General features: G+C 47.2%; 4 protein-coding genes across 4 annotated transcripts; 3 read left to right on the forward strand and 1 right to left on the reverse strand.

Moving 5' to 3' along the window:
- Positions 1-4,285: 4,285 nt before the first annotated feature.
- Positions 4,286-8,146, reverse strand: PODANS_6_11200 (uncharacterized protein; the record flags this gene model as incomplete). Its single annotated transcript, XM_001906758.1, has 3 exons — positions 4,286-7,838; positions 7,888-8,075; positions 8,144-8,146. The coding sequence occupies 3 exons, from the start codon at positions 8,144-8,146 to the stop codon at positions 4,286-4,288; spliced, it is 3,744 nt and encodes a 1,247-aa protein (XP_001906793.1).
- A 695-nt stretch (positions 8,147-8,841) lies between these two features.
- PODANS_6_11210 (uncharacterized protein) lies at positions 8,842-11,492 on the forward strand (the record flags this gene model as incomplete). The annotated part of the gene is made up of 7 exons (XM_001906759.1): positions 8,842-8,898; positions 8,977-9,000; positions 9,068-9,120; positions 9,180-9,242; positions 9,316-10,582; positions 10,652-10,902; positions 10,982-11,492. 7 exons carry the CDS (start codon positions 8,842-8,844, stop codon positions 11,490-11,492), a joined length of 2,226 nt encoding a protein of 741 aa, XP_001906794.1.
- A 1,533-nt stretch (positions 11,493-13,025) lies between these two features.
- On the forward strand, positions 13,026-13,904 carry PODANS_6_11220 (uncharacterized protein; the record flags this gene model as incomplete). Its single annotated transcript, XM_001906760.1, has 4 exons — positions 13,026-13,122; positions 13,185-13,277; positions 13,334-13,574; positions 13,631-13,904. 4 exons carry the CDS (start codon positions 13,026-13,028, stop codon positions 13,902-13,904), a joined length of 705 nt encoding a protein of 234 aa, XP_001906795.1.
- Positions 13,905-15,784: 1,880 nt separating this feature from the next.
- Positions 15,785-23,614, forward strand: PODANS_6_11230 (uncharacterized protein; the record flags this gene model as incomplete). Its single annotated transcript, XM_001906761.1, has 6 exons — positions 15,785-16,348; positions 16,437-17,438; positions 17,513-17,870; positions 17,936-18,543; positions 18,728-22,613; positions 22,707-23,614. 6 exons carry the CDS (start codon positions 15,785-15,787, stop codon positions 23,612-23,614), a joined length of 7,326 nt encoding a protein of 2,441 aa, XP_001906796.1.
- Between the last annotated feature and the right edge of the window lie 1,062 nt (positions 23,615-24,676).

Consider the following 24,676-nt stretch of genomic DNA (forward strand, 5'->3'; position numbering starts at 1 on the left):
TATCCACGTACATTACCAATATACTTATACCCAACTTTATATCTTTTATTTATAATTCTATACCGCTCGTATAATAATATACCTTATACTATTTTATATAACTCGTTTAAGCAATTTTAATAGTATCTTTACTTTTTATATTAATAAAAAAAATCTTATCGGATCGTATAACTTACCCTTCCATTACCCAACCTTACTTTACTATCTACGTACATTACTAATATACTTATACCTAACTTTATATCTTTTACTTATAATTCTATACCGCTTATATAATAATATACCTTATACTATTTTATATAGCTCGTTTAATTATTTTTAATAATATTTTTACTTTTTATTTTAATAAGAGAAATCCTATCGGATCGTATAACTTACTTTTCTATTACCTAACCTTACTTTACTATCTATATATATTACTAACACACTTATACTTAACTTTATATTTATTATTTATAATTCCATACCGCTCATATAATAATATACCCTATACTATTCTATATAGCTCGTTTAAGTAATTTTAATAGTATTTTTATTTTTTATATTAATAGGAGAAATTTTATCGGATTATATAATTTACTTTTCTATTACCTAACCTTACTTTACTATCTATATATATTACTAATATATTTATACCTAACTTTATATTTTTTATTTATAATTCTACACCGCTCGTACAATAATATACTTTATACTATTCTATATAGCTCGTTCAAGTAATTTTAATACTATCTTTACTTTTTATTTTAACAGGAAAAATCCTATCGGATCGTACAACTTACCTTTCCATTACCCAACCTTACTTTACTATCCACGTACATTACTAATATACTTATACCTAACTTTATATCTTTTACTTATAATTCTATACCGCTCGTACGATAATATACTTTATACCATTCTGTGCAGCTCGTTCAAGCAATTCTAATACTATCTTTACTTTTTATTTTAACGGGAGAAATCCTATCGGATCGTATAACTTACCCTTCCATTACCCAACCTTACTTTACTATCCACGTACATTACTAACATACTTATACCCAACTTCATATCTTTTACTTACAATTCCACACCGCTCGTACAATAATGCACCTTATACCATTCTGTGCAGCTCGTCCAGGCGATTCTAATGCTATCTTTACTTTTTATTTTGACGGGAGAAATCCCATCGGATCGTACAACTGAATTCTTTAACGGATCCTACCCCCTATTTCTAAAGTGGGGCCTTTTTTTTGGTGCGCTTTTCAACGGATTATACTACAATCCATCGGAGAATAACTAATAGGGTAAGGTACTTAATCTTTAAAATACTAAACGCGAGTCCTTACTATCCTGGATTTACTGCTTCCCGGTATAGAAAAATTACCGTAAATATTTACCTTTAAATATTATAATACTACTTTCCTATTTACTATAATATTAACCGCTATATACTAGTCGAGCACCTCCGCCGCCTAAATAGAGGTAGTAATAGAAAGTATAATAGTCGCTTTATTTTCCTTATAGATTTTTCTTCCTACGTTATATTTATTTTCGATTATATCGTTAATCTAATCGCTTTAAATAATAAAATTTATAGATTTTAAACGGCGTTCGGATCTTCCTTAGTTAATAAAGGTTATTCTTATAAATTCGGAAAACTTTATTTAAAAATAATTAATAACCCTAACTTTTATTATCTTTTTTTTAATCGGTACTTAAGAAAGTAATTTAAAATAATTAAAAATAATTTTTTTTTAACTTGCCTATACTTTTAAAAATAACTTTAGCGTAAAAGTTATTTAATTCCCTATAAATATTTTCGTTTTATTAGGAATCGTAGATTTTAAAAAAGCGTTTAAAACGAATAATTAAAACGGGTTAAATATTAATAAATATAAACAATTTTATATATTTATTAATCTATTTTCTTATATTAAAATTATATTAAAATTTAAATTTATAAACGTATAAAGTAAATTCTATAACTTAATACTTTTTATTAATATTTTCGAAATACTTTAAATATTCCGTAAAGTATTTTCCTTTAAAATTACTTTTAAAACCGACTTTTTTCGGATTAAGGAATTTACGTTAAAGGAAATATATAAATACTATGGAATAAAGGGTTAATTAATTAGATATAAGGGACCCCTAAAAGTAGCGATAGTTAAGGTAAATTCCTATAGGGTAAAGGTATTTGGGTTATTAAAATTAATATACGAATTTAGGAAAAGGAGCGGGATATTTAATATATCGAGTAGAAAGCGTAATATAATTCTAAATAATAGGATTTAAGTAGGTGCGAGGTTTATTTAGTATATTAAAAGCGTTAAGCTTTATAATCGGGTTACTTTAATTAAAAAGGGGGCGAAAGGTATTAATATCTTTAAAGTAAGTACGGTTTATAATCGGGGAAAGGATAAATAATAATAATTCCGGGGACCTAGCCGCCGAAATAGTTACCTTTACTATAAAACGAGCCGTAGGAGCTTAATACCCTTAGTTATTACCGGGAAGGTTAACCGAAGTAATAAATAAAATATTATTAAATATATCGATATTTAATAATTATTATTATATTTACGTTAATAATATAGTTTTTTCTTTATATATATTATTAAAAATATGAAAACGATTATCCTTTATAACTTTAATATATAGATATAAGTTACGTTTACCTAAATTAAAGGGAAAGTATCTTTATTTCCTTACTTTTAGGTTCCCGATATCCTAAATTAAATTAATCTGGAAATCCCTATAATTATTTATTATCGTTAAATAATATATTAAAAAAATTCTTTTTAATTAAAAATAGGAAAGGACTTTAATAATTAACGCCGAAATAAGGTTTACTAATAAATTAATCTTAATTAATATTTTTAATTTACTTCCCGGTTTTATCTGGACTATATACTTAACTCTTTACTCGCGGGTAAAAAGTTTAAAGTTTAATCGATAATAAAAAAACTTTATCCGATTAAATAAAAAAAAATTATTTTTATTAAACTTTACGGGGGTTTAGTAAAGTTATTAGTATTTATTATTATTTATAATTTTATATTTCCTTTAGTACCTAGGGCTTATAAGTTTAGTTTAGACCCTAAGCTTTACTTAACCCGGGCACGACCTTTATTTAAAATAGTAAAAAAATATATAAAACAACTATAATACCGCAAATATACCCTCAATAGGTCTTAGAATAAACATACCTACGTAACAGTAACTCGCTCGCAGGCCGCACTTTACGTAGGACAAAGAAAAAACACTATAAACTCGTAAGCCATATAATAAGTACCGGATTAGCCTAATTAGAGGGCTAGAATTGCCTATACGCGTGCAAAGCGTAAAATATAAAGAAAAAATAAAAGTCAATAATTCTCTTTAAATTAAAATGTCCGAAGTAGACCGCTTATATATATGACCCCTGAACCCCTGAGTCCTCCGAGAGCCCCGCTTTTTTATTTATACTTTTAGGCCTATGGCCGCACTCTAAACTAATATAGACCTATTTATTACTATTATTACTAATAATAATGTTGATTATTATTCGTCGTTTACCGAAAGTTAATAATAATCGTAATTATTACTTTTAGCGCTAGTAATAATTTAATTTCCTTACTTTTTTGTTCCTAGTGGTTAGATAGGTCGCGCCCCGCGCTCCTTACTTATGTTAGGTCCGTGACACTTAGGCCTTTAAGTACCTCCGTACTTAGATTTATTTATTATTTCCTAGATCCTTTGGATTTAGCTTTTAAACTTTAGATCCTTGGATCTAGCTTTTAAACTTTAGATCTTTAGATTTAGCTCTAAATCCCTAGATCTACGGATCTATTTTCCAATCCCTAGATCCTTTAGCCCGTATTATTCCCTGCTCCATAGGCCCTACTTATCCGTCTCCCGTTCTTATTAGTTTGGGCGACCCCGCTTTTTCTAAACCGTAATAAAACGTCGTTAAAATAATATAGTATTATTTTGTCGAAATACTTCCGGATTATATAATTAACGAAAGATTAAATATTATAGGTATATTAATTAACTTAAATAATATTATAAAATACTCGAAATAATTATAAAGTAAACTAAACGTTATTTTTTATTTGTTTCTTTCTTTAATCCATATATAACTATACCTAATAAATATATTTAAATATATAAAATATTACGCCTAAAGGAATAGCCTATCTAATAATAGTGTATCTAATGTATCTCTTAAATAATACTTTAGTGATTTATCTTTATTATTATTATTCTAAACACTAAAATATGTCTATGTAAAAATAAGGCGAGAAAATAAAAAGAATTATCAATCTAGGTTCTGAGCCTCACACATTTGCTTATAAATCTCCCCCTTAGCCAAAAGCTTTGCATGTGTCCCTGCCTCCACAATCTTTCCTGCCTTGAAGACGCAAATGAGATCCGCGTCTTTGATGGTGCTCAGTCGGTGAGCAACAGCCACGGTAATGCGGTCACCCTCCTTTGCTACTTCGGCAAGGGCCTCTTGGACAATCTTCTCGCTTGTGGAATCAAGCGCACTCGTGGCCTCGTCCAAAAGAAGGATCTTGGGGTTACGAATAAGAGCACGGGCAATAGCAATCCGCTGGCGCTGTCCTCCTGATAGCTGTGTTCCGTTGGGCCCAGCAAAAGTCGCAACACCGTCCGGAAGAGAGCAGACGAAGTCCCAGGCATTCGCAGCGCGAAGCGCCGCTTCAACCCGAGTCGACAAAGCAGCATCCTTTTCGGTGGGCATGTCGCTTTCGTCGAGCCCCAGAGCAATGTTATCTTGGATTGTTCCCTGGAAGAGAGTTGGCTCTTGCTGGACGAGAGACACAATGGCGCGATAATGTCGAGGGTTGATTGAGGGGAGAGGATCAGATGCAATGCGGACGGTGCCAGTAGAGGCGTCGTAAAACCGTTCCAAAAGACCAATGATGGTCGACTTGCCGCAACCAGACGCACCAACAACGGCAATGAACTGTCCTTTTTCGATCTTCAGGTCCACGCCACGCAGCACAGTAGTGTCCGGGCGGAGCGGATACGAAAAGCGGACATTGTCGAGCTCAATGGGACCTCCAGACGAAGGCTTCCTGTCTTGATTGTCCGGTGTCTCCTGAACTATTGGCTGGAGTGAAGAGAGCCAAAAGATGTAATTTGCCGAGTTTTGCCCCTTGGTCATGCTTGTTGAGAATGCAAAAAACTGCGAGGCCGCTTGCGCCGACAAAAAGACACCCATAAAGGCCACAAAAAAGTCATACATGGAAATTTCGAGGTCCGAGACAAGCTTGCAGCCGTACCAGAAGCCCAAAGCCATGAAGAGATACTCGATACATTGAGTGAAGGCGAAGCACGTCATGATCAGGGTAAGAGGTTTGACTGATCCAGCGACGGCATGGTCCAGTTCGGCAGTGTACTTTTCGAGAACCTTGTCCTCCAAAGCCAACGACGACACTGTCCGGATGGCATTGATGCTTTCCGAGGCGATGGCAGAACTCTTGGAATGGCGCTTGGAAACCATCTGATCCAGCTTCACATCAAGACGAATCTTGAAGAGGCCAGACAGGGCGAGAGGTGGCATCCCGGCAAGGACAACAACAAGACCCAGCTTCCAAGTGTGTGCGATAGCCAAAATGCTGCAAGCTCCGAGGTTGAGGACCGAGATCAGAATGAGCCCAACGTTTATGCCCATCAGCTCAAAGACGCCTTGGGGGTCTGACTCGACATGGCTGACTAAGGACCCAACCGAATTCTCGGGACGGTCGAAAAACTGGATGTCCTGACGCAATAAGTTGTCAAATACTTGTCGGCGGAGCTTCCGGGTCAACGTCTGGGCAATCGTGTTGCAAGCCCAACCGAGGACAAAGTAAACCGCGAGACAACCCCCCGCCATGACAATAAACATGCAGGCAAAGAAGTTGCCGCGGTCAACCAGGGCCTGCCCGGTCAAAGTAAAGACGTCCATAACCCGGGCCATGAGAATGGCTTGACCTGGGAAGGCCGCGGCAGCTCCTACACAACCCAAGAAGAGCGCCCCATACATCAGGTTGAGCTCAGGGGTGTACTTGACAAGATGGGTTACTACGGTTAAGAGACCAACGTGCTTATGCTTGTGGAAGTCATCGCGATCCCTTTGCTCGTCCAGCCGCATCCAATCTTGTGTTGGGTATCGGGTCATGGTCTTGGTAAGTTCCATCGGATGACGACTCTCATTGTCCTCGTCGCCTTCATCATGACTGTCCATGTCCCGAGACCCATCCGTGTCTGGAAGCTTCTGGCCTCCGACAGCCAGATCTTGAGCGCGCACAAGTTTGGCATAGGTCCCATCCTGGGCAATGAGCCCCTCGTGAGTGCCTTGCTCAACAATCTTGCCCTTGGACATCACGATGATTTGGTCTGCTTTTTTGATCGTAGCTAGCTTGTGTGCAATGACCAGCGTGGTGCGGCCCTCGGCGGCCCTGTCGAGCGCCTTCTGAACCGTGCCTTCAGCATGGGGATCTAGAGCCGAAGTGGCTTCATCGAGAAGAAGAACTTTAGGGTGGGAAACCACGCTCCGAGCAATGGCGACCCTCTGCTTCTGTCCTCCACTCAGCAAACCTCCTCGCTGGCCAATATCCGTATTGTAACCTTGAGGGAGCTGCAGGATAAAATCATGAGCAAACGCCAATTTTGCTGCCTCTTCCACACGAGCCATCTGCTCCTCGCGAGAACTCTGCTCGTATGGCGTGCCCACCAGCCCATAGGCGATATTTTCAAAGACAGTTCCTTGGAACAGGACAGGCTCTTGCTGCACCAACCGAATGTTTTTGCGAAGCCAGTGGAGGTTGAGCTGCTCAATGGGCCGGCCGTCGAGCTTGATGGAGCCAGAGAATGGATTGTACCACCGTTCCAAGAGACCGACAATGGTGCTCTTGCCCGAACCGCTGGCGCCAACGAGAGCAGTCACTTTTCCTGCCGGGATTGTGAGAGTAAAGTCGTCCAAGACCTTGATCTTGGGCCTCGAGGGGTAGGCAAATGACACGTGCTCCAACTCCACAAGGCCCTCCACGCCATCGGGCTGATCCCCGGATTCGTCAAAGGGATCGATCTTGGAAACGGTGTCGATCAACTTGAAGAGCTGTGCGGCAGCTGTTGAAGCTCTCGAAAAGTCAATGCTGTACGGAGCGAGCATGGTGATAGAGATGGTGGCAATTACGACGGCAAACAAGACGGTAAAGATCTCGCCGGCAGCAATGTCGCCGCGTGACAGCATGGCAATACCTTGCCAAAAGGCAAGAGCCATCCCCAAGAAGATGATGCTGTACTCGGCCGACATTAAAATGCCGAGCAGCGGCGAAATCTTGCGTCCCCAGACCCCCGCTTCATCGAGATAGTTGTTGAACCTCTCAACCAGCCGCTCCCTCATGCCAAAGGCGTGAACAGTCTTGGCACTTGCAAGCACGCCCTCGGCAAAAGAGTTTGCCTGTGAGTAAATATCCAAGATCTTGGTCTCGTAGCCGGCGTGAACCATTGCGACAATGGACATGACCAAGATTGTTGCGGGGGCAATGCACAAGCATATAAGCGAAAGCTTCCAGTTGGTAACGAATGCAACGATAAAGGAGGCCATGAATGCAGCCAGCCCCTGAAAGGTGAGTCCTAGCTTCTCCGAAATGCCGCTCTGGATCAACTTGCCGTTGGATGACGCTTGTGCTGCGATGGAGCCGGCAGACCCAAGGTCGAAGAAGGCCACATCCTGGGAAAGCGCAGCGCGGAGATATGCGCGGCGAATGTTGCGGACCGTGCGGTAACCGGCATAAGTGAACAAGGTGTTGTAAGTGTATGACAAGACGAAGCGGGCGATTCCGAGGTAGACGAAATAAACACTACAAACGTGTCAGATCAAAGCAAGAGTCATAAGGCCGCAAAACGTACGCTAGTTTGGAGACTTCGCCCATGAAAACGTCCCTGTCCGAAGTACTAGAGACATAGTCGGTGATGACTGTCACAAACTGGCCAAAGATCAGGTTCTGCAAAGCCATGCCCACGCCAGAGCAGATTGCCGCAACAACAGCCACTGCCTGAATGATCTTTTCGACTTTGTCGGCATACCAGAATATTCTCTGTTCTTAATGTCAGTGTTGGTACAGGAGGCACAGTTTTCTGCATCGATTTCTGACCCAGTATGCACCATTTGATTCCTCCTTTTCCTCCGTGGTTGGCGGGGCGACTTCCTCGGTGGGCCCAGGAGTCGTCAAGGCTTCAGACACACAGTGTGTTGATGGGGTGCTCGGCTTTTCCGTCTCTGACATCGTCGCCATCTTTGCCGTATGTGTGAGGCAACAAAGCGACGGTTCAGTGATGTAGTAGACGGCGTCATTCAGTCAACAGGAGAAGACGGTGACCTTTGAAGAAAAGAATAGCAGATGAAGGAAATTGCAGCTACTTGGCGCCAAGGGTAATGCAAGATGCCAAGGGTTGCAAAGCAGTGGAGCAGAGGTCAAGACTTGGACGACCAGATGCAGTAGACATAGACGACAAGCATCTCGAGGGATCGATAGGCACTCGGCCACTGGATTGTCCGTTGTCCGCACCGAGCTGACGCAACCTATGCGCGAAGAGTCGTCCCGAGTCAGGACGGCAGGGCAGTCCAAAAATGGAAGTCATCCTTGGCATAGGGCATGGCTGTGGATGCGAACTGAGGTCCGTGCCTTTGTCGCGGTCCGCGGTTTCCGCGGGCCAGAAGGGTTGACTGTCCGCCCATTTCAACATCGGCCGCCCGCATGCCTCATGCTCCGTCTCCGATGCTCACGGCAAAACACCCGACAGCTTCCAATATCGCTTCACCTCTGTCCTTGTACGTCCCATAGGGCCGCCACTCTCATCGCCATGAACCGTGCAACGGCTTCCCCACCCACCGAAGCCGCATCGGTCGTCCCCCGAGCTGTTCGTCTCCCTTCCAACTGACCCCACTTCAGCTTGGCTTTGTTCACATCGATATTGACCTGACCACACATCATCCAGTGCAATGCATGTCGAGCTCGCAAGGTAGGCGCCTGATGCCAGCCTGTATGTTGCCAATCATTTCCCACGTGGCTAAGTGTTTATTTTGTAGATAGGATGCAATCGCGAATCTCCCTGTGCCAATTGCGTCAGAGCAAAGATCGAGTGAGCAGTCTCCGTTTATTTGTTCTCAAGTTTATCCTCACCTGACTCTTGTTGTGTAGATGTATCTACAATGAAATACGACCCAGGGAGAAGAGGGCTCGCATTCTTTTGAGCCACCAATAGTATGATTGCCTCGATATTCTATAGTCAGGTTCACGTAATACTTACCAGACCCCGTTGCTGTAACCTGTCTAGTGAGCAAAAGATCGACCACCTTGACAGTCGCCTGGATGAGATCCTAGATCTTCTGCGACAACTCAAAACTCAGCAACCCACAACTGGCCGCCCAATCCCCGAGATCCAGCTCCGTGCACCATCGCCAGCCAATGTAACCGCTCCAAGAACACAACCCGCAGCTCTCTCAATACCAGTCACACCATCGCCAGCCGCAACAAGCCCAGACTCATCAACCGCCACCACGCATGTCAGGTCCAGTCATGCTCATGCAAACACCACACCGCCCATGGTTGAGGGCAACTCATCGCTTACCGCACAGACAGAGTTCGCCAGTGAATTCCTGAAAACTGCCGTCCATGACCGGGACTCGCAACCAGAAATGCGCGAGCGCCTCGATGCCCTTCGTGTCCTCGTCGAGGCCATGAAAAAACAACCAGCGGCGGATGAGATGCGGTATCCACATGCTGCACCCGTCAAGACGCTATCCTTGAAAGATTGCAAGTTGCCCCCTATTCAGATTGTTGTTGAGGTTCTCCGGATGACACAGTCCTTTAAGGTTATGTGTCTGGCCTGGGTGTACGAGCTAATACCTCTCACGGGGTTCCTTGAGGCATATGTGAGAGAGGACAACGATTTGATCACCCTCATCAATGTCAATGTTGGTCTCCACTTCCTATTTTGGGCGTGCGCACAAGTGGACCAAGAAAAGAAAGACGAATATCTTGGTTACGCGCAGACCTGTGGTAGTACCATCGAAACAGCTTTGGCACATCTGCCGCTGCATCTTCCCGCCAACGATGACACTATCTCTGCGCTCCTGTCGGGATCATTTTATGCCGTGGAGATATCCAAGCCCTCCCTAGCCTGGATTCTGACTTCCAAGGCATCAGAACTGTGCCAGACACTGGGCTATCACCGAGCCAACGACGGCTATGTCCTGTTCAAGTCTGGAGGGGCTGCAAATGATATTGATCGATACAAGCGGCACTTGTTGTTTTGGTCCGTCTACATTGTCGACAAGAGCCTGTCTCTCCGGCTTGGACGGTCCTCCAGTATCCAAGACTACGACATTTCCCTCCCATATCCTTCCACAAATAATCCCGGCAATTCCGGCATCACAGGATTTTTTTTACTATGGGTTCTCCTAGCAAAGTTACAGGGCCAGGTGTACGAGTTGCTCTATTGCCCAGAGGCCGTCATTGCGCCAGAAAGTGTCAAGAGAGAAAGGGTTAAGACTCTGCTGGGTCGTTTGGAAGAATTCGAGGCCAAGACGGCAGAGGTGATTGTAAGTGTCTTCTCGCCACTGGTCTGATGGCCTGAATATGAAATCTAATCATGACGCTACCTACTGCAGCACCAATGGAGTTCGTATTGCCGCGAACATGCCGGCGATGACTTGACTGATTTCTTTCTTGTGTCCGATCACGTACTGCGGCTTAGTCTCCTCACAATGGTGCATCGCGCCGTTCCCAATCCACCAGGATCACCCACCACTTTCTCCACAGAGTGTATAAACGTGGCACGCCAAACGCTAGGACGACACCAAGAGTGTATGGAGTTAATCAAGTCCACAAACTACGGGTTGTTCAGCACTTATATGCACTGGTACGTAGCTCGGTCATGTTTCTCCACCTATCACAGCAAGTACTGAAAAAGGGCTGATTGGTGCTGACGGCTGAAACAGGACGATCCTAATGGCCCCCTTCGTTCCGTTCATTGTCCTTTTCTGTCAGGTAATCGAAACAAAAGATAAGGATGATCTTGCCAGACTGCAAGCCTTTGCCACGTCGTTACAGTATGAGTCTTCCGTCACTGAGGCCGTGGAAAGACTCCGTCGTTTATTTCAGGTGCTCGTCAGCGTGGCATCCCATCATGTTCAATCTCCTCCTACCAGCCAGATCGGACAACGTACAGATTTAAGACCCGACCTACCGAAAGATACACACCAGGCCCATCAGGCAGCGTTCGAAGTTGACGCTTATCTCGGAACATTAGGGTTTTCCCAACAAACTGTCTCAGATCAGTGGCCCGAGAGCACAACTGGTCAAGGACAAGAGAATGGCCGAGAAGGAGGAGAGTTTCCCGAGGGACATCGAATGGCTAACCCCATGATGTGGATGTGGAATGAGATGCAGCTGGAGGATTGGTTCTACAATAATGATCAGATAGAAGCGTTGGAATCTCTGTATAATTAACAATTGCCATGTATTAGCATCGGTGTTTCCTATTTTCTCTAGTCGCACTTGCAGAATTCACTTGATGGAGTCCCTGACTCAACAAACAAAAGAACGACATAGACTGATGGAGAGTCTAGTAGAGCTGAAACTCAGGATCTAAAATTTCCCAACATGCCACTCGTAGGTAATATTTAAAAAGCCCAAAGTAACTCATTAGGCTACATGGAGGTGATACGTTAGGCACATGGAGGATTTCAGCAATCATGCCAAGATAGGTTGGCGATCAAACTACATGTAGCACTTATTGCTTCCTGGACTCGGACCGTAAGTAGCGGCTTGGAGAATATTACCACTCTCGTCGAGTATGGTACCGGGCTCTCGTCTGGCAACGTCGAGCACAATCCAAAGGTGCAGGATGACGCTGACTGAAACTCGCCTGTAACACAAAGAGTTTGTCGCCTTACCGTTGTATGATTAGCCTCATACGTAGAGGATGAAGTAGGGTGGGGTCAACACTCCCACTAGGTACCTTAGATAAAATTAATGTCCGCGTTCAAGATATGTATATCAACTCCCTTGCTGAACTTTTAATATCCTTGAAGGCCAAGTAAGAATCATCCCATACCTATCGGCTTAACATATTATTCGCGACTATATTTCTTACTTATTTCCCTGAAGATGGCTTCCGCAATGTCCGTTCAACTGCAAGCGATCGGGTCGTCTGGAGCCAAGTCACTCTAAGCTGAGCCAACTAGTGCTGACTTGATCGCGAGTTTGCACTAGGTTTGTGGTGACATCCTGTAATCGAATAGCCAATCCGGACTTCTCAAAGATTGAATGTTGACGGCACTGGCCAATAAACAAATTTACTGGTGGAAGATTCTCCCTATTGTATAGTAGCCAAGAATGCTTTGTGCCTTGATGCACTTTACTTTTATCACACGTCCAGCTCGGCATTCCCTGCTGCCACTTTGAACTTGACGTCAAACGGCAGTTGAAGCCCTGCCCCGTGCTTTATTGGGACAAGTGTTACGCCGGGAACGACACGGGGTAGTAGAGGACTCGTCCCGCTCCAATCGGGAATTTGAAACACTACCGGGACTGTTTCTCTCATCCTTTTTCAGCATCCACGCTGATCCCTATCCCGTGTCGGCTCCATCGCACGGGATAGGACTTGTGCCACATGACACTTGTGGTATCCAAAAAAAGGTCTTGTTTGGTCTAATGAGGCTATTTAGGCGGTTTATGATGGAGAAACTTGATTCGTTCGCAACGCAATGGTTCTTCCCCAGGTTTTCGTGGACCCGGAGAATGCACCCCGCAGTCGGTAGATGTGCTTGATCTGGAGACTAAAGAACCGCGAGATGAAGCCAAGATCTCAGCCTTGGATCACAAAGCGCAGGATATACAACAGGTTCAGTCGTGACAGGAGACGGTCGATGGACATATATTTAGAGGGCAGACGCGCCCCTAATAAATGACATACCGTTGACATCCCATCACCCCATCAGTCCCCAACTTCCTCTGCCCTCTAAGTCGGAACCGCTTGTCATGAAGCTCTCGTCGTTCACCATCTTGGCTGGCCTCGCGGCCCAAGCCCAGGCCCACTACATTTTCAACATACTGATTGTGAACGGCCAGCGCATCGGTATGACAATTCATGATTAACCCTTCTTGCAGTTGGGGTTATACTAACAAAAGAATGGAAAGGTGGCGAGTACACATACGTTCGACGCAATTCTAACAGCTACAATCCGGCCTTTCCCGACATCCTTACCTCTGATGAATTACGGTGCAACCGCGGTAAGCCTAACAGATGAAAACATGTGGAATATTCAAGAATCTAAGTCTCAATTTAGGCGCCAAGCCTGGCGGCAACGTACAGACATACGAGGTTAAGGCTGGTGATAAGATCGGCTTCAAGGTCTTCAACAACGAGTTTATTGAACACCCCGGCCCGGGGTTCATCTACATGTCCAAAGCCCCTGGCAGTGTCGCTACCTACGATGGTTCCGGCGAGTGGTTCAAGGTCTACGAGACCGGTCTTTGCCGCGGCGGAGGAAATGTGGACACGAACTGGTGCTCGTGGCAGAAGGACAGGTGAGTTCCAAGTCAACCCTGACCCCTTGTTAGCAAATTCTCACACTACATGTCAGGCTTGAATTCACTATCCCGCCCAAGACCCCCCCTGGAGAGTATCTCGTCCGCATCGAGCACATTGGTCTGCACGAGGGTCACGTACGCCGCGCTCAGTTCTACATTACCTGCGCACAGTTGAGGATCACCGGGCCCGGTGGTGGCAACCCCTCACCTCTTGTCCGCATCCCCGGTCTCTACAATGCCAATGACCCCGGCATTGCTTACAACAAGTGGACCAACAACCCCGCCGCTTATCGCATGCCTGGTCCCGCTGTCTGGAACGGAAACTGAGCAGGTGAAGCACAGGATGACAGACTACCTGAGGTATGTTGAAGGCTTGTAGCCTTCTGATGTCTGTCTGTGTTCAGATTAGTAGATGCCTGCCTTAGTGTGGCATTTTGCCCCCTAAATAAAATGTCACACGTATCTCCAGGACCCGTTGTCATTCTGTGTTGAAGATGGCGGTAACTGCCAAAGAAATCCAAGAAAATCACGTTGCTTGGCAAAACCCCACCCAGTCATATTCTACGATGTTACATAATTCCGGGTTTCCTTTTTCGGTCCATTCAGCATTTTACAGGGCCATCGAACAACACATGCATACGGGAGCAACCCCCCACTTGGGACCTCGTAGCCCACAGTTCTTATGGAGAGTGACAAATGAAACATCTATCCACTGCCGCGCGGGGTATTCATGTACAACCCCCCGTTGGGAGAAACTGGAAATCTTCAACAACAATGGAACTGCATGCACACTTGCGCAGGCAATCGCAACATCTCATTGCCTGGGCGAATCTTGACCGCTACTTTGAGGTCACATAATGCATTAACCCCGTTTCAAGCACCCAACTCAATATATGACTTGGGTGATCATGAAATCAACATATCGGCGTTTGGATGGAATATCCGATTGGTGTAAGCCTGCGCAAAACGATACCCCCCCCCCTCCCCCTCCCTTCCACTTCCGTATGGTTCTCATCTGTCTCCGCCATGTCACTTGGTCTAGTTTATATTAATGTGAATGGTTTGAGGAAGCACCCTCCCCACAAAATAATTGGCGCAGCAAAAGTACTAAACTTAACCTATACCATATTATTGACCCTGCCTTAAAAGCAGATTAATAGACCTTTTAGATATCTTTAAAGGACCATATTTATCTTCGAAGGTCTATAAACTATCTTTCAACGCCTATGAACTATCTTTAAACGCCTAACAACTGTTTTACAAGGCATGGTTCGCAAGTAATTGACCCCGGGTCATTAAGACGGAATTGGTGAGGTCTTTCTGGCCTGAGTATCCTACCTTACGGTTCAACAATGGCGAGTCGCCATGACAATTACAGCAGTTGCCGCCGCTACCCGACGTGAAGAAGGTATGGTAGAAAACTGCCTGCAAGGTTAAACTTGCGGGCCGTTAACCGCTCGAGCTGACGCCAATAGAAATGCATGCACACGCTCGGCTTCCAGGTTCGGTCCCATTCTCTCGGGTCAAGCCACATTTTGATGATGAGTGCAATTCATCAATCTATGATCCAGGAGGGGCAACCTGGCCAGCCAATTCAAATACTAGCTGATATTTCAATGCAGCTCTTGCTTGGATAGGCTTCTATGGTGCCTCCATCCCATAATGTACCCGCTGTGGGCGGCATCTTTGGGTAAACTTGGGATGGTGGGGGTGCAGCCCATGCAGCTGCTGCAACTGTCCGGGTACTTGCTTCCGTGGCCGGCTGAGGTGTCTGGAATTAAAGGAGCACACCGGGTATCCGGTGTCATGTGCATGTTCCAGGACAGAGATTCCATGAAACCTTACGTGCATATAGGTGCGTATTACCTATACGACATTCAGTTAGATCCTGGCCAGCAGGTCACTGCAACACCCCTTAAGTCAGGGATTGCAAGATAGACAGGTAGATATGGTGGAGGAAGGGTGATGAGATTTGCTGTTCGTTCCTTCCCATCTGCCCGATTAGTCTCGCTGTTCACATAGCTGCGCGTGGATACCGACTTTTTCTCAACTCCGCCAGTTGGTGCTGCCAGCTCTGGTAGGCTTGCTTACCTGTAAACTGCTGTCTATCTGTATATCAAGTCTCTCTGTTCTCGCTTTTGTTGTGGCGGGCCTTTATCTTTCCCAAACCGTACTATTGGACACGGATTACAACAAGTCTTCTTACAATGGCCCGGCAACAAATCTTTCTACTCGGTCCCCAAGTGACCAATTGGACACGAGAGGCCTTGGCGGAACTACAACAAAACCTCCTGAAAGATCCCACCCTCGACTTCATCACTCAAGCCCTGTTAACCTTGCCCTCCCTCTCGTCTATACTCGGACAACAGCTCGGGCTAGACTTTCACCCTGGCCGGATTTTCCATCTTCTCGCGGACTTTGCCCAAGGCGGGCAGCTTCTCTTAAACACCAATGATGATTGGCGGCACAACACTTTGCTGGCCCCATTGACAATCGTGTCTCAAGCCGTAGACCTCGCCGTTCAGTTTGGAGGTCTTCCTAGAAACAAACTACCCTTAACACCGCATCAGCAAGTTCAGGGCTTCTGCATTGGCTGGCTGTCGGCATCATCTCTTGCTAGTGCGTCAACTTGGGATGACTTCAAGCGTAATATTTCCGCTGCCTTGCGACTTGGGGCCTGTATTGGCGCAGCAGTGGACGCCGATTCCAGTCAGTGCCCTTCTGATCACGCAAGGGCTATTTGTGTGCGCCTGAGGAACCCGAGTGATAGGGTGTTTCTGGAGACACTGCTGGACCAGATACCGGATGCAAGTCATTCAACCTTTTTTGGCTGGCCTGTACAAGCTAACATGTTGCTAGGCCTACATTTCTTGTTTTCTGGATGAGGGCGTTCTCACCGTGACGGTGCCAAACAGCAAGCGACTTTGGTTGGAAGGACAGCTGCAGAGAGCTACCCTGCCGTGGACCGATATTGGGCTTCGTGGCCATTACCATCACCTACGGCATGAGGAGAGAGCCCAAACCCTCAAAAGAATCTGTGCCTCTATTGTGGAACTTCAGCTTCCCGCCGCCGCGGCCTTGCAAACACCGTTGAGATCAACCGCTGATGCCAACATCGTCCCGCCGAACGCGACATCACTTCACGATATTGCCATCGATCTCACGCTGTGCAAACGAGCCCACTGGTTACAAACTCTGCGCAACTGTGTCGAGAAAGCCGACAACTTCGTCTTCATACCCATTGGTTCCCATACTGGAGGCCTTGTTCCGCGTTCGATTACCCATCCTCGCCCCTCACCCAGCACCTCGATGCCAGAGGACGAGATCGCCATTATCGGCATGTCTGCTCGCTTCCCTGGCTCGGACTCCATATCAGACTTTTGGAACCTTTTGGTCTCAGGGAAGACTGCGTTTGGACCTCTTCCAGTGTCCCGTTTTGATCCGACATATCCCAGCATTGCCTCACGTCTGGCCGAAGCCAAATACCAGGGGAACTTTCTCAGGGATGAGGTTGTCAAGGGCTTCGACCACCGGTTCTTTGATATTGCTGGGCGAGCAGCTAAACACATCGATCCCCAGCAAAGGCTTGTCCTTGAGGTTGCATATGAGGCTCTAGCTACCGCAGGATATCACCAGATCAAGACCCACCAGCAAAAGGAAGTGGGTGTATACATGGGCGTTGGTGAGGTTGAATATCAACATAATCTTGCCGGACACCAAGCAACTCCTTTCACTGCGGTGGGTTTGTTGAGAAGCTTCATCAGTGGGAGAGTTAGCCATTTCTTTGGCTGGAATGGGCCTGCGGTTACAGTTGATACTGCTTGTTCCTCAAGCGCTGTGGCTATACACACAGCTTCGAAGGTAAGGCACCAGATTTGGCCCATTGTTCATTGGACGTGACTGACATGGACTGCTAGGCTCTTTTGATAGGCGAGTGCGAACTTGCCTTGGCGGGCGGTGTGAACATCATCACCAGCCCCGAGTTGCACCAAGCTCTTGCCGCAGGCTCTTTTCTCAACCCCCATGGAGCAAGCCATGCATTTGATAGCTCTGCCGCAGGGTACTGTCGAGGAGAAGGGGCAGGTATATTGGTGCTGAAGCCCTTGTCCAAAGCTGTTGCGGACGGTGACGCAATTTTAGGAGTCATCGGGGCTTCCGCCGTCAACCAAAACTCCAATTGCAGTCCGATCACTGTCCCAGAGTCGTCATCACAGTGCTCACTATACAAGAAAATTCTGCAAACGGCAGGAGTGAGCCCGGGAGAAGTTACCTACGTCGAAGCACATGGAACTGGTGAGTGTCCCTCTTGTGCTGACATTGCTGGGACCACATCACTGATGCCATCATAGGCACACAAGTCGGGGACCCTAAGGAGTATGAGAGCATAAGAATGGCTCTCTGTGGTCCCTTTCGCACCGAGCACCTGTTTGTCGGCTCCGCCAAAGACAGTATCGGGCACTGCGAGGCTGCATCAGGCGTGGCCGGCGTCATAAAGACCCTTCTCATGATGCACCACAAGACCATTCCCCCGCAGGCTGGATTTGACACTCTCAATCCTCGCATTACCACAACCCCAGCAGATAAGATAATCATCCCCAAAGTTGCCCAGCCCTGGAGCCCAGTCCACCGACGAGTCGCGCTTGTGAACAATTATGGCGCTGCAGGTTCTAATGCTGCTATTCTTGTCAGGGAATATGAGGAACCAGCTTCCCAGTCTGTGCTGTCGGCTCCGACATCCTACCCAATACTTCTCGCGGCGAAGTCACCCAATCATTTGCAGTCCATGATTGCTGCGCTGAAGTCCTGGACACCACTCCCCGCATCATTTGGGGACATCGCCTACAACATTAACAAGTCCCAGAATCCCCAGTTCCCTCACCGACTGGCCCTTACAGCCAGGAGTCACGATGATATGGTTGCCTGTCTTGAGACGACGGCAGCGTCCATGCCCACCACTCAGCTACCAGTAGTGCTTGCATTCGGTGGCCAAACAGGGCAGAGTGTTTCGATTTCAGAACATCTCTACAATTCATGCCCTGTGTTGCGCAGGCACCTTGTGAGTGGCGCTCTTTGTTTATATACCCCTGAATTCACCCCTATCCTACCCCGAGTCTTGGATTGTTTGCACATGGCGCTAAGAAAAGCTCTAGGACCACTGCAATGATGTCTGTGTTGCTCTTGCCCTTCCGGCAATTGTGCCAAACATTTTCACGTCCTCCGAATCGGTTCCGGCTTTGCATGACATTGTTCGTCAGCACTGTCAATTGCTGGCTTTGCAAGTTTCTACGGCCCGTTGTTGGCTGGAATCCGGGCTGGAGACATCCGACATCACACTTGTTGGTCACAGTTTTGGCCAAATATCCGCCCTGGTTGTTGGACATTCCTTGACAGTCGAAGATGGGTTCCGATTTGTTGCCGGTCGCGCAAGCCTGATTCGCGATCACTGGTCGGAACCCGGATGCATGCTTTCTCTTGAGTGTCTTGAGCCTCAAGCCGGGGAAATCAGAGACGCGGTCAACAAGAATCTACAACAAACCGGCAGTAGGGTTGAAATTGCATGCTACAATGGCCCGACAAGCTTTGTCCTCTCTGGCCACCAAGAGGCTATCGCCCAGGCAAAATACGTTTGTCAACAGCAGCAAATCAAGTGCCTGCAGCTGGCAAGTACTCATGCCTATCATTCACACATGACTGAGTCAATTCTCGCGAAGCTCACCGAGATGGCTCGTCGTCTTGTTGTCAAATCCCCGAGTCTGAAAATCGAGACTTGCACCCGCAAGACTTCGGATTGGCAGTTCACAGCTGAGAGTTTGGTACAGCACACCAGAGATCCGGTTTTCTTCGCCGATGCCATCGCTCGCATCACTGCATCATATCCCCAGGGAGCCATCTGGCTCGAGGCAGGCACCTCGTCACCAGTCATCCCCATGATCAAACCGGTCAAGCGCAATAATAACAAGACAGGAGGCAAATTGCCAGACATTTACTTACCCGCTGGCCTGCGCAACGATGATGCGATGATCAACATTGGTGTGATCACATCCCAGCTTTGGCAAGCTGGATGCAGTGTGCGGTATTGGCCGTTCCTCCAGCATGGCCCTCAGAATCGACACGCCTTTGTTCCGGTTCCTCCATATCAATTCGACAGGACACAGCATTGGATTGACTACAAACCAAGGGGGTCGGAGGAAACCGGTAAAACAGCGAAACAAGATGCCGCTTCTGCAGATCTCATCACCCTGGTTGAAGCTGGAAACATGAAGCACGTCTTCCAGGTCAACACCACTGCCGACTTTTACCAGCTCGCAGCAAATGGACACGCCGTTGCTGGACATGGCTTGTGTCCCGCCTCAGTTTACCTGGAGCTCGGCGCTAAATGCGTTGAAATAGCTGCCGACATGCCTCTAGGCGACCTGATGATGCCTCATTTCGAGGCTTTGGCGATGTCATCCCCGCTTGGGATTGCGACGAGCCACACGAAGACAACCGTATCTCTGCATCAGAATGACACCAAGTCATGGTCGTTCAACATCTCCAGCCTGAATGCTGAAGGCACTTCGACAGAGCATGCACGAGGCCGCATAGCATTGCCATCTGGGGGCGCAGATGCTCAGCTCTCATCTATGAGTAAATTGTTCCGACGATCTCGCGTCGATCGTCTAAATAGCCTGGAGACGTCCAGCAAGGTGGCAGGTCCGATGGTCTACCAGTTGTTTTCGAGTGTGGTCGACTATGCCCCCTACTATCAGGGCGTCAAATCCTTGACGGCCCATGGCGACGAGGCTGTTGGGTTAGTCGGTATTCCTACTAATTCGGAATCTCCAGATGGTTGCAGGTTGCCAAAGGGTATTTGTGACCCCGTCGCCCTGGACAACTTTCTTCAGGTGGCGGGTATTCACGTTAACTGTCTTCGTCCCAGGGACGCTGGGCAAGTCTTCATGTGCACTGCCACCGAGGAAATAATCATCTCACCAGCTTACAGACAGTCATCGATCAGCTGGAAGGTATATACCCGTTATGATACGGAGCCGGATTCTCGCTCGATAATAAACGACATTCTGGTCTACGATGGAACCTCCAATGAACTGGTTGTCGCCATCATGGGGGCTACTTTCAGGGCAGTTTCCCTCAAGTCGTTGGAACGCACCCTAGGGCGACTGAATGGCGCTTCACGTTCCTTCCCCTTGACTACACAACCCCATCAATCATCGCCAACCGAGCCGACCCCGCCTATGGAAGCCACCTTTACACCCATCACCAAGACAAATCCCGACCAGACTCCTCAAGTAATAAAAGACTCCAAGGCCCAGTCATCAGTGGATCATGACATCAGGAGGGTGCTCAGCAACATCATTGAGATGCCGGTCGACGAAATTAAATCCACGAGTACTCTTTCTGAACTTGGGGTCGATTCTTTGCTGGCTGGTGACGTATTGGCTGAGATCTCTAATATGTTTGGAGTCAAAGTCTCACAGCCTGAGCTGTTGGCATGTTCCGACGTCGCAGCTCTCGTCGGCCTCGTGGGGAAACAGTCGACGGAACCAACATTTTCCCAATCAGCACCCAAAGTGTTCAGAAATGACAGTTTTGAGACAACGGGATCGGATCCTTTGACTAGTTCAGATCTGTTCGACTCGGAGATTGACTCGAATGATTCATCTTACCCTACTGATTTCACTGACGAAGATATCGCCACGAGCTCCGAGTCTGGCCACTGCAAGAATAGTGGTTTAGAGGATCTCGGGGGCGTCGCTGGTGTCTCGTTTTGTGAGGCTGCAGCCAATTACACACGACATGCTTCCGCCACTCGCTTCTCGAACTTTTGCATGGACGTCTACCCAGTTCAGTCCCGACTCGTCACACAATACGTCCTGTCCGCCTTTGGTAATCTGGGCTGTGATTTGAGCCTCATCAAGCCAGGATCAGAGGTTCCATTCATCGGTTCCTTCAATCCTAAACACAGCATGCTCGTCAGGCAGCTGTATGAAATCTTGCAAGACTCGAAGCTGATCTCTGTTGATGACCTGGGTAAATTTTGGCGCACAAACACACCTCTCGAGACGACTTCCGCCGTTGACCTCCAAGCCACCATACTCTCTCGGTTTCCACAGCACACCTCCGAAGCCAAGCTTTTAGATGCTACAGCCTCCCGGCTTTCGGCGTGCTTGACGGGGGCGGCCGATCCAATCGACATCTTGTTCGGTACATCTTCCGCCCGGGGGTTACTTGAAGACGTCTACCTCAACGCCCCCATGTTCCGAACGGGTACCTTGGTTCTGGTTGACTATCTGTCTTCCCTTGTACGAATGAGCACTCGACAAACTATCCGTATTCTGGAGATCGGGGCGGGAACAGGCGGCACAACACGACCTCTGTTACATGCCCTGAGCCAGATTGAGAGACCCGACATGACAGTCCAATACACCTTCACCGACCTGTCCCCATCCCTTGTTGCGGCAGCAAAGAGAAGGTTTGCATCTCTGGTGGCCTCTAGTTCTCGGGGAAATGGGGTGGAAATCGAGATGCAGTTCACCACGCTGGACATTGAATCCCCAGACACAAAGCGGGACAAGCACTACGATATTGTCCTGTCGACAAACTGCATACATGCCACTGAAAACCTCAGCATCTCGGCCAGTCATATTCGAGCGCTGTTGGATCCAGTTGAAGGGGGCTTGCTATGCTTGGTAGAGCTGACGAGGAATCTTTACTGGTTCGATCTCGTTTTTGGGCTATTGGAGGGATGGTGGAGATTCAACGATGGACGGACCCATGCCCTGGCCGATGAGCTGACCTGGGAAAGGAGTCTAAAGCAGGCTGGCTTTGGGTCTGTGGAATGGAGCGATAACGGGACACAAGAGGGAAAGATTTTGAGAGTCATCACTGCCCATGCCTTACCCGAGCGAGAGCCCAATATCGGAGAGCAAACGAGGATGGAGACGATGCGCTTCAAGAGTATCGGCGGTGTTGACTTGATGGCAGACATATATTACCCAGTTACACTATCTGATATTTCAGCGGCGCCTCGTCCCATAGGTATGTCCTCAAGCTTGTGCTTAAGAAATGCAGAAGCCCTCTCAAAAAGGGTAATAAAGTTTGAAAAAAGATGGTAGCTAACTGGAGTTGCAGCTTTGATGATTCATGGCGGGGGCCACATCATGCTCTCACGAGCCGACATTCGACCTTGTCAAACTGAACTTCTCCTCTCCAAAGGGTTCCTTCCGGTCAGCATTGACTACCGCCTTTGTCCCGAAACGACTCTCCAAGAAGGCCCAATGTGTGATACCGTCTCCGCCCTCTCATGGGTGAGGAATACCCTTCCCTCTCTTCCTCTGGCGAGAACCGATATTCGGGTCGATGGTGAGAAGGTCGTCGCGATTGGCTGGAGTACCGGTGGCCACTTGGCCATGAGTCTGTCGTGGAAATCGGCCGAGTTTGATGTTAGACCACCAGAGGCCATTCTCGCCGTTTATTCTCCTTCGGACTACAAGGACCCCTTCTGGACTCAGCCAAACATTCCGGAAGGGTCAGAGTCGATGTTCCCTATCGCGGCTGACTCCGCCTTTATGACACTTGACCAACCCATCACGGCATACAATCCACCATCTTCAGCCAAGGCGGTGGGTGGCTGGATGTCAGTCGTTGATCCACGCTCCAGGTTGGCATTGTACATGAATCATCATGGCAAAACACTCGAGGTTCTTCTGCGTGGAGTTTCTGCGATCAATGGAAAAAGAGAGGTGTCTGAGGAGGAGATTACGGCGGTGTCTCCATTGGCCCAGGTGCAACAAAATCGGTACAGAACACCGACCTTTATCGTTCACCCTCGGCTAGATGACTTGATACCATGGCAGCAAGCCCAACGGATGCACCAGGCTCTCAAAGAACGAGGTGTTGATGCTGAGTTGAGAATTGTTGACGAGGGAGCAAAGCACTTGTTTGATGTCGGTAAAGGATGGGAAAGGAGGCATCCGCAGGGCTCTAAGGTGGTGCGAGAGGGATTTGAGTTTCTAGTGAAATATGCTGATGGGGTTTGAGGGAGGAAGTCTGGGAAATGCGCTGTGTAAAACCATCACAGCATAACTACCTACCTATATCGAGCATCAAAGCACATCTACCACTTGAGCTGCTATTCCGAAATCTGTTAAAATCAATGTGTCTTCTCCAGCAAATGCACTACGTGTACTAGTGATACCTATGAAGGAGGAGTGTTTTTGCCCTAGGGGGTACCTACCACGCTGTAGACAAAACACCCAGCACTGCATAAGTTGTAAACATGCATCGAAAGATAGTCTATAGGCCTTAAAAGATAGATAATAGGTAAAAAAAAAATATTAAGAGGCCTATCTGCTATTTAAAAAGGTGTTAATTTGTGTATAACTAACTTGCAGTACCAATTATTCTGTCCGCCACATGCCTACAAACCAAGGCTTGCAGTGTCTTGTAAAGCCGACTATCTCCGCCCAGGGCCCAACGAGTTTCCGAGAGTACCCCATAGTTCTCCGATGTGAGCCGCTTACGTACAGTACACGTCTGACAAAGCGTCCTCGTTGCTGGCGAAATATGGGAAGCTAAGTTAAAGTTTGAAGCTATTCCCAGACCATGAATGGGTGGACCAGTTGCCATGACGCGAATGCGGGGCAAGCTATTAAAACCCTGCCAGCAACGGCCTTGGCATTGAAAGGTCCCGCCTCCATCTGTTCTACCGTCCCGCGAAGAGCTCCCGTCGACAACGTAGCGGATTGGCGTGAATGGCTATCCTGATATGCAAAGACGGACAAGAGAGCCAATGTGGAAGCTCAACAGCATTTCCGTCCTACATCCGAACCCCGAGCACGAGGCACCCCACCAATCAGCATCATTGCATCTCAGCAAGGCCGTTGATGGGCACCTCTCTGGCGACCAAAGCTCCCCGGGCAGCACAGGGCAACGACACCCGTGGCAAGCCCCGATGGAAAGCTGCACCGTCTTTTGGGCTTACATACCGATGTAATGGACCCCTTCTTCGTAGGTGGGTAGCAGTAGATTGCCACAGCATTCAAAGCGACACCGTGTTCAGTACTCGCGAAGGCGACTGCTGAATAATAATGCCTTCCCTG

This window comes from Podospora anserina, chromosome 6, assembly GCF_000226545.1.
Source record: "Podospora anserina S mat+ genomic DNA chromosome 6, supercontig 1".
Lineage (NCBI taxonomy): Eukaryota > Fungi > Ascomycota > Sordariomycetes > Sordariales > Podosporaceae > Podospora > Podospora anserina.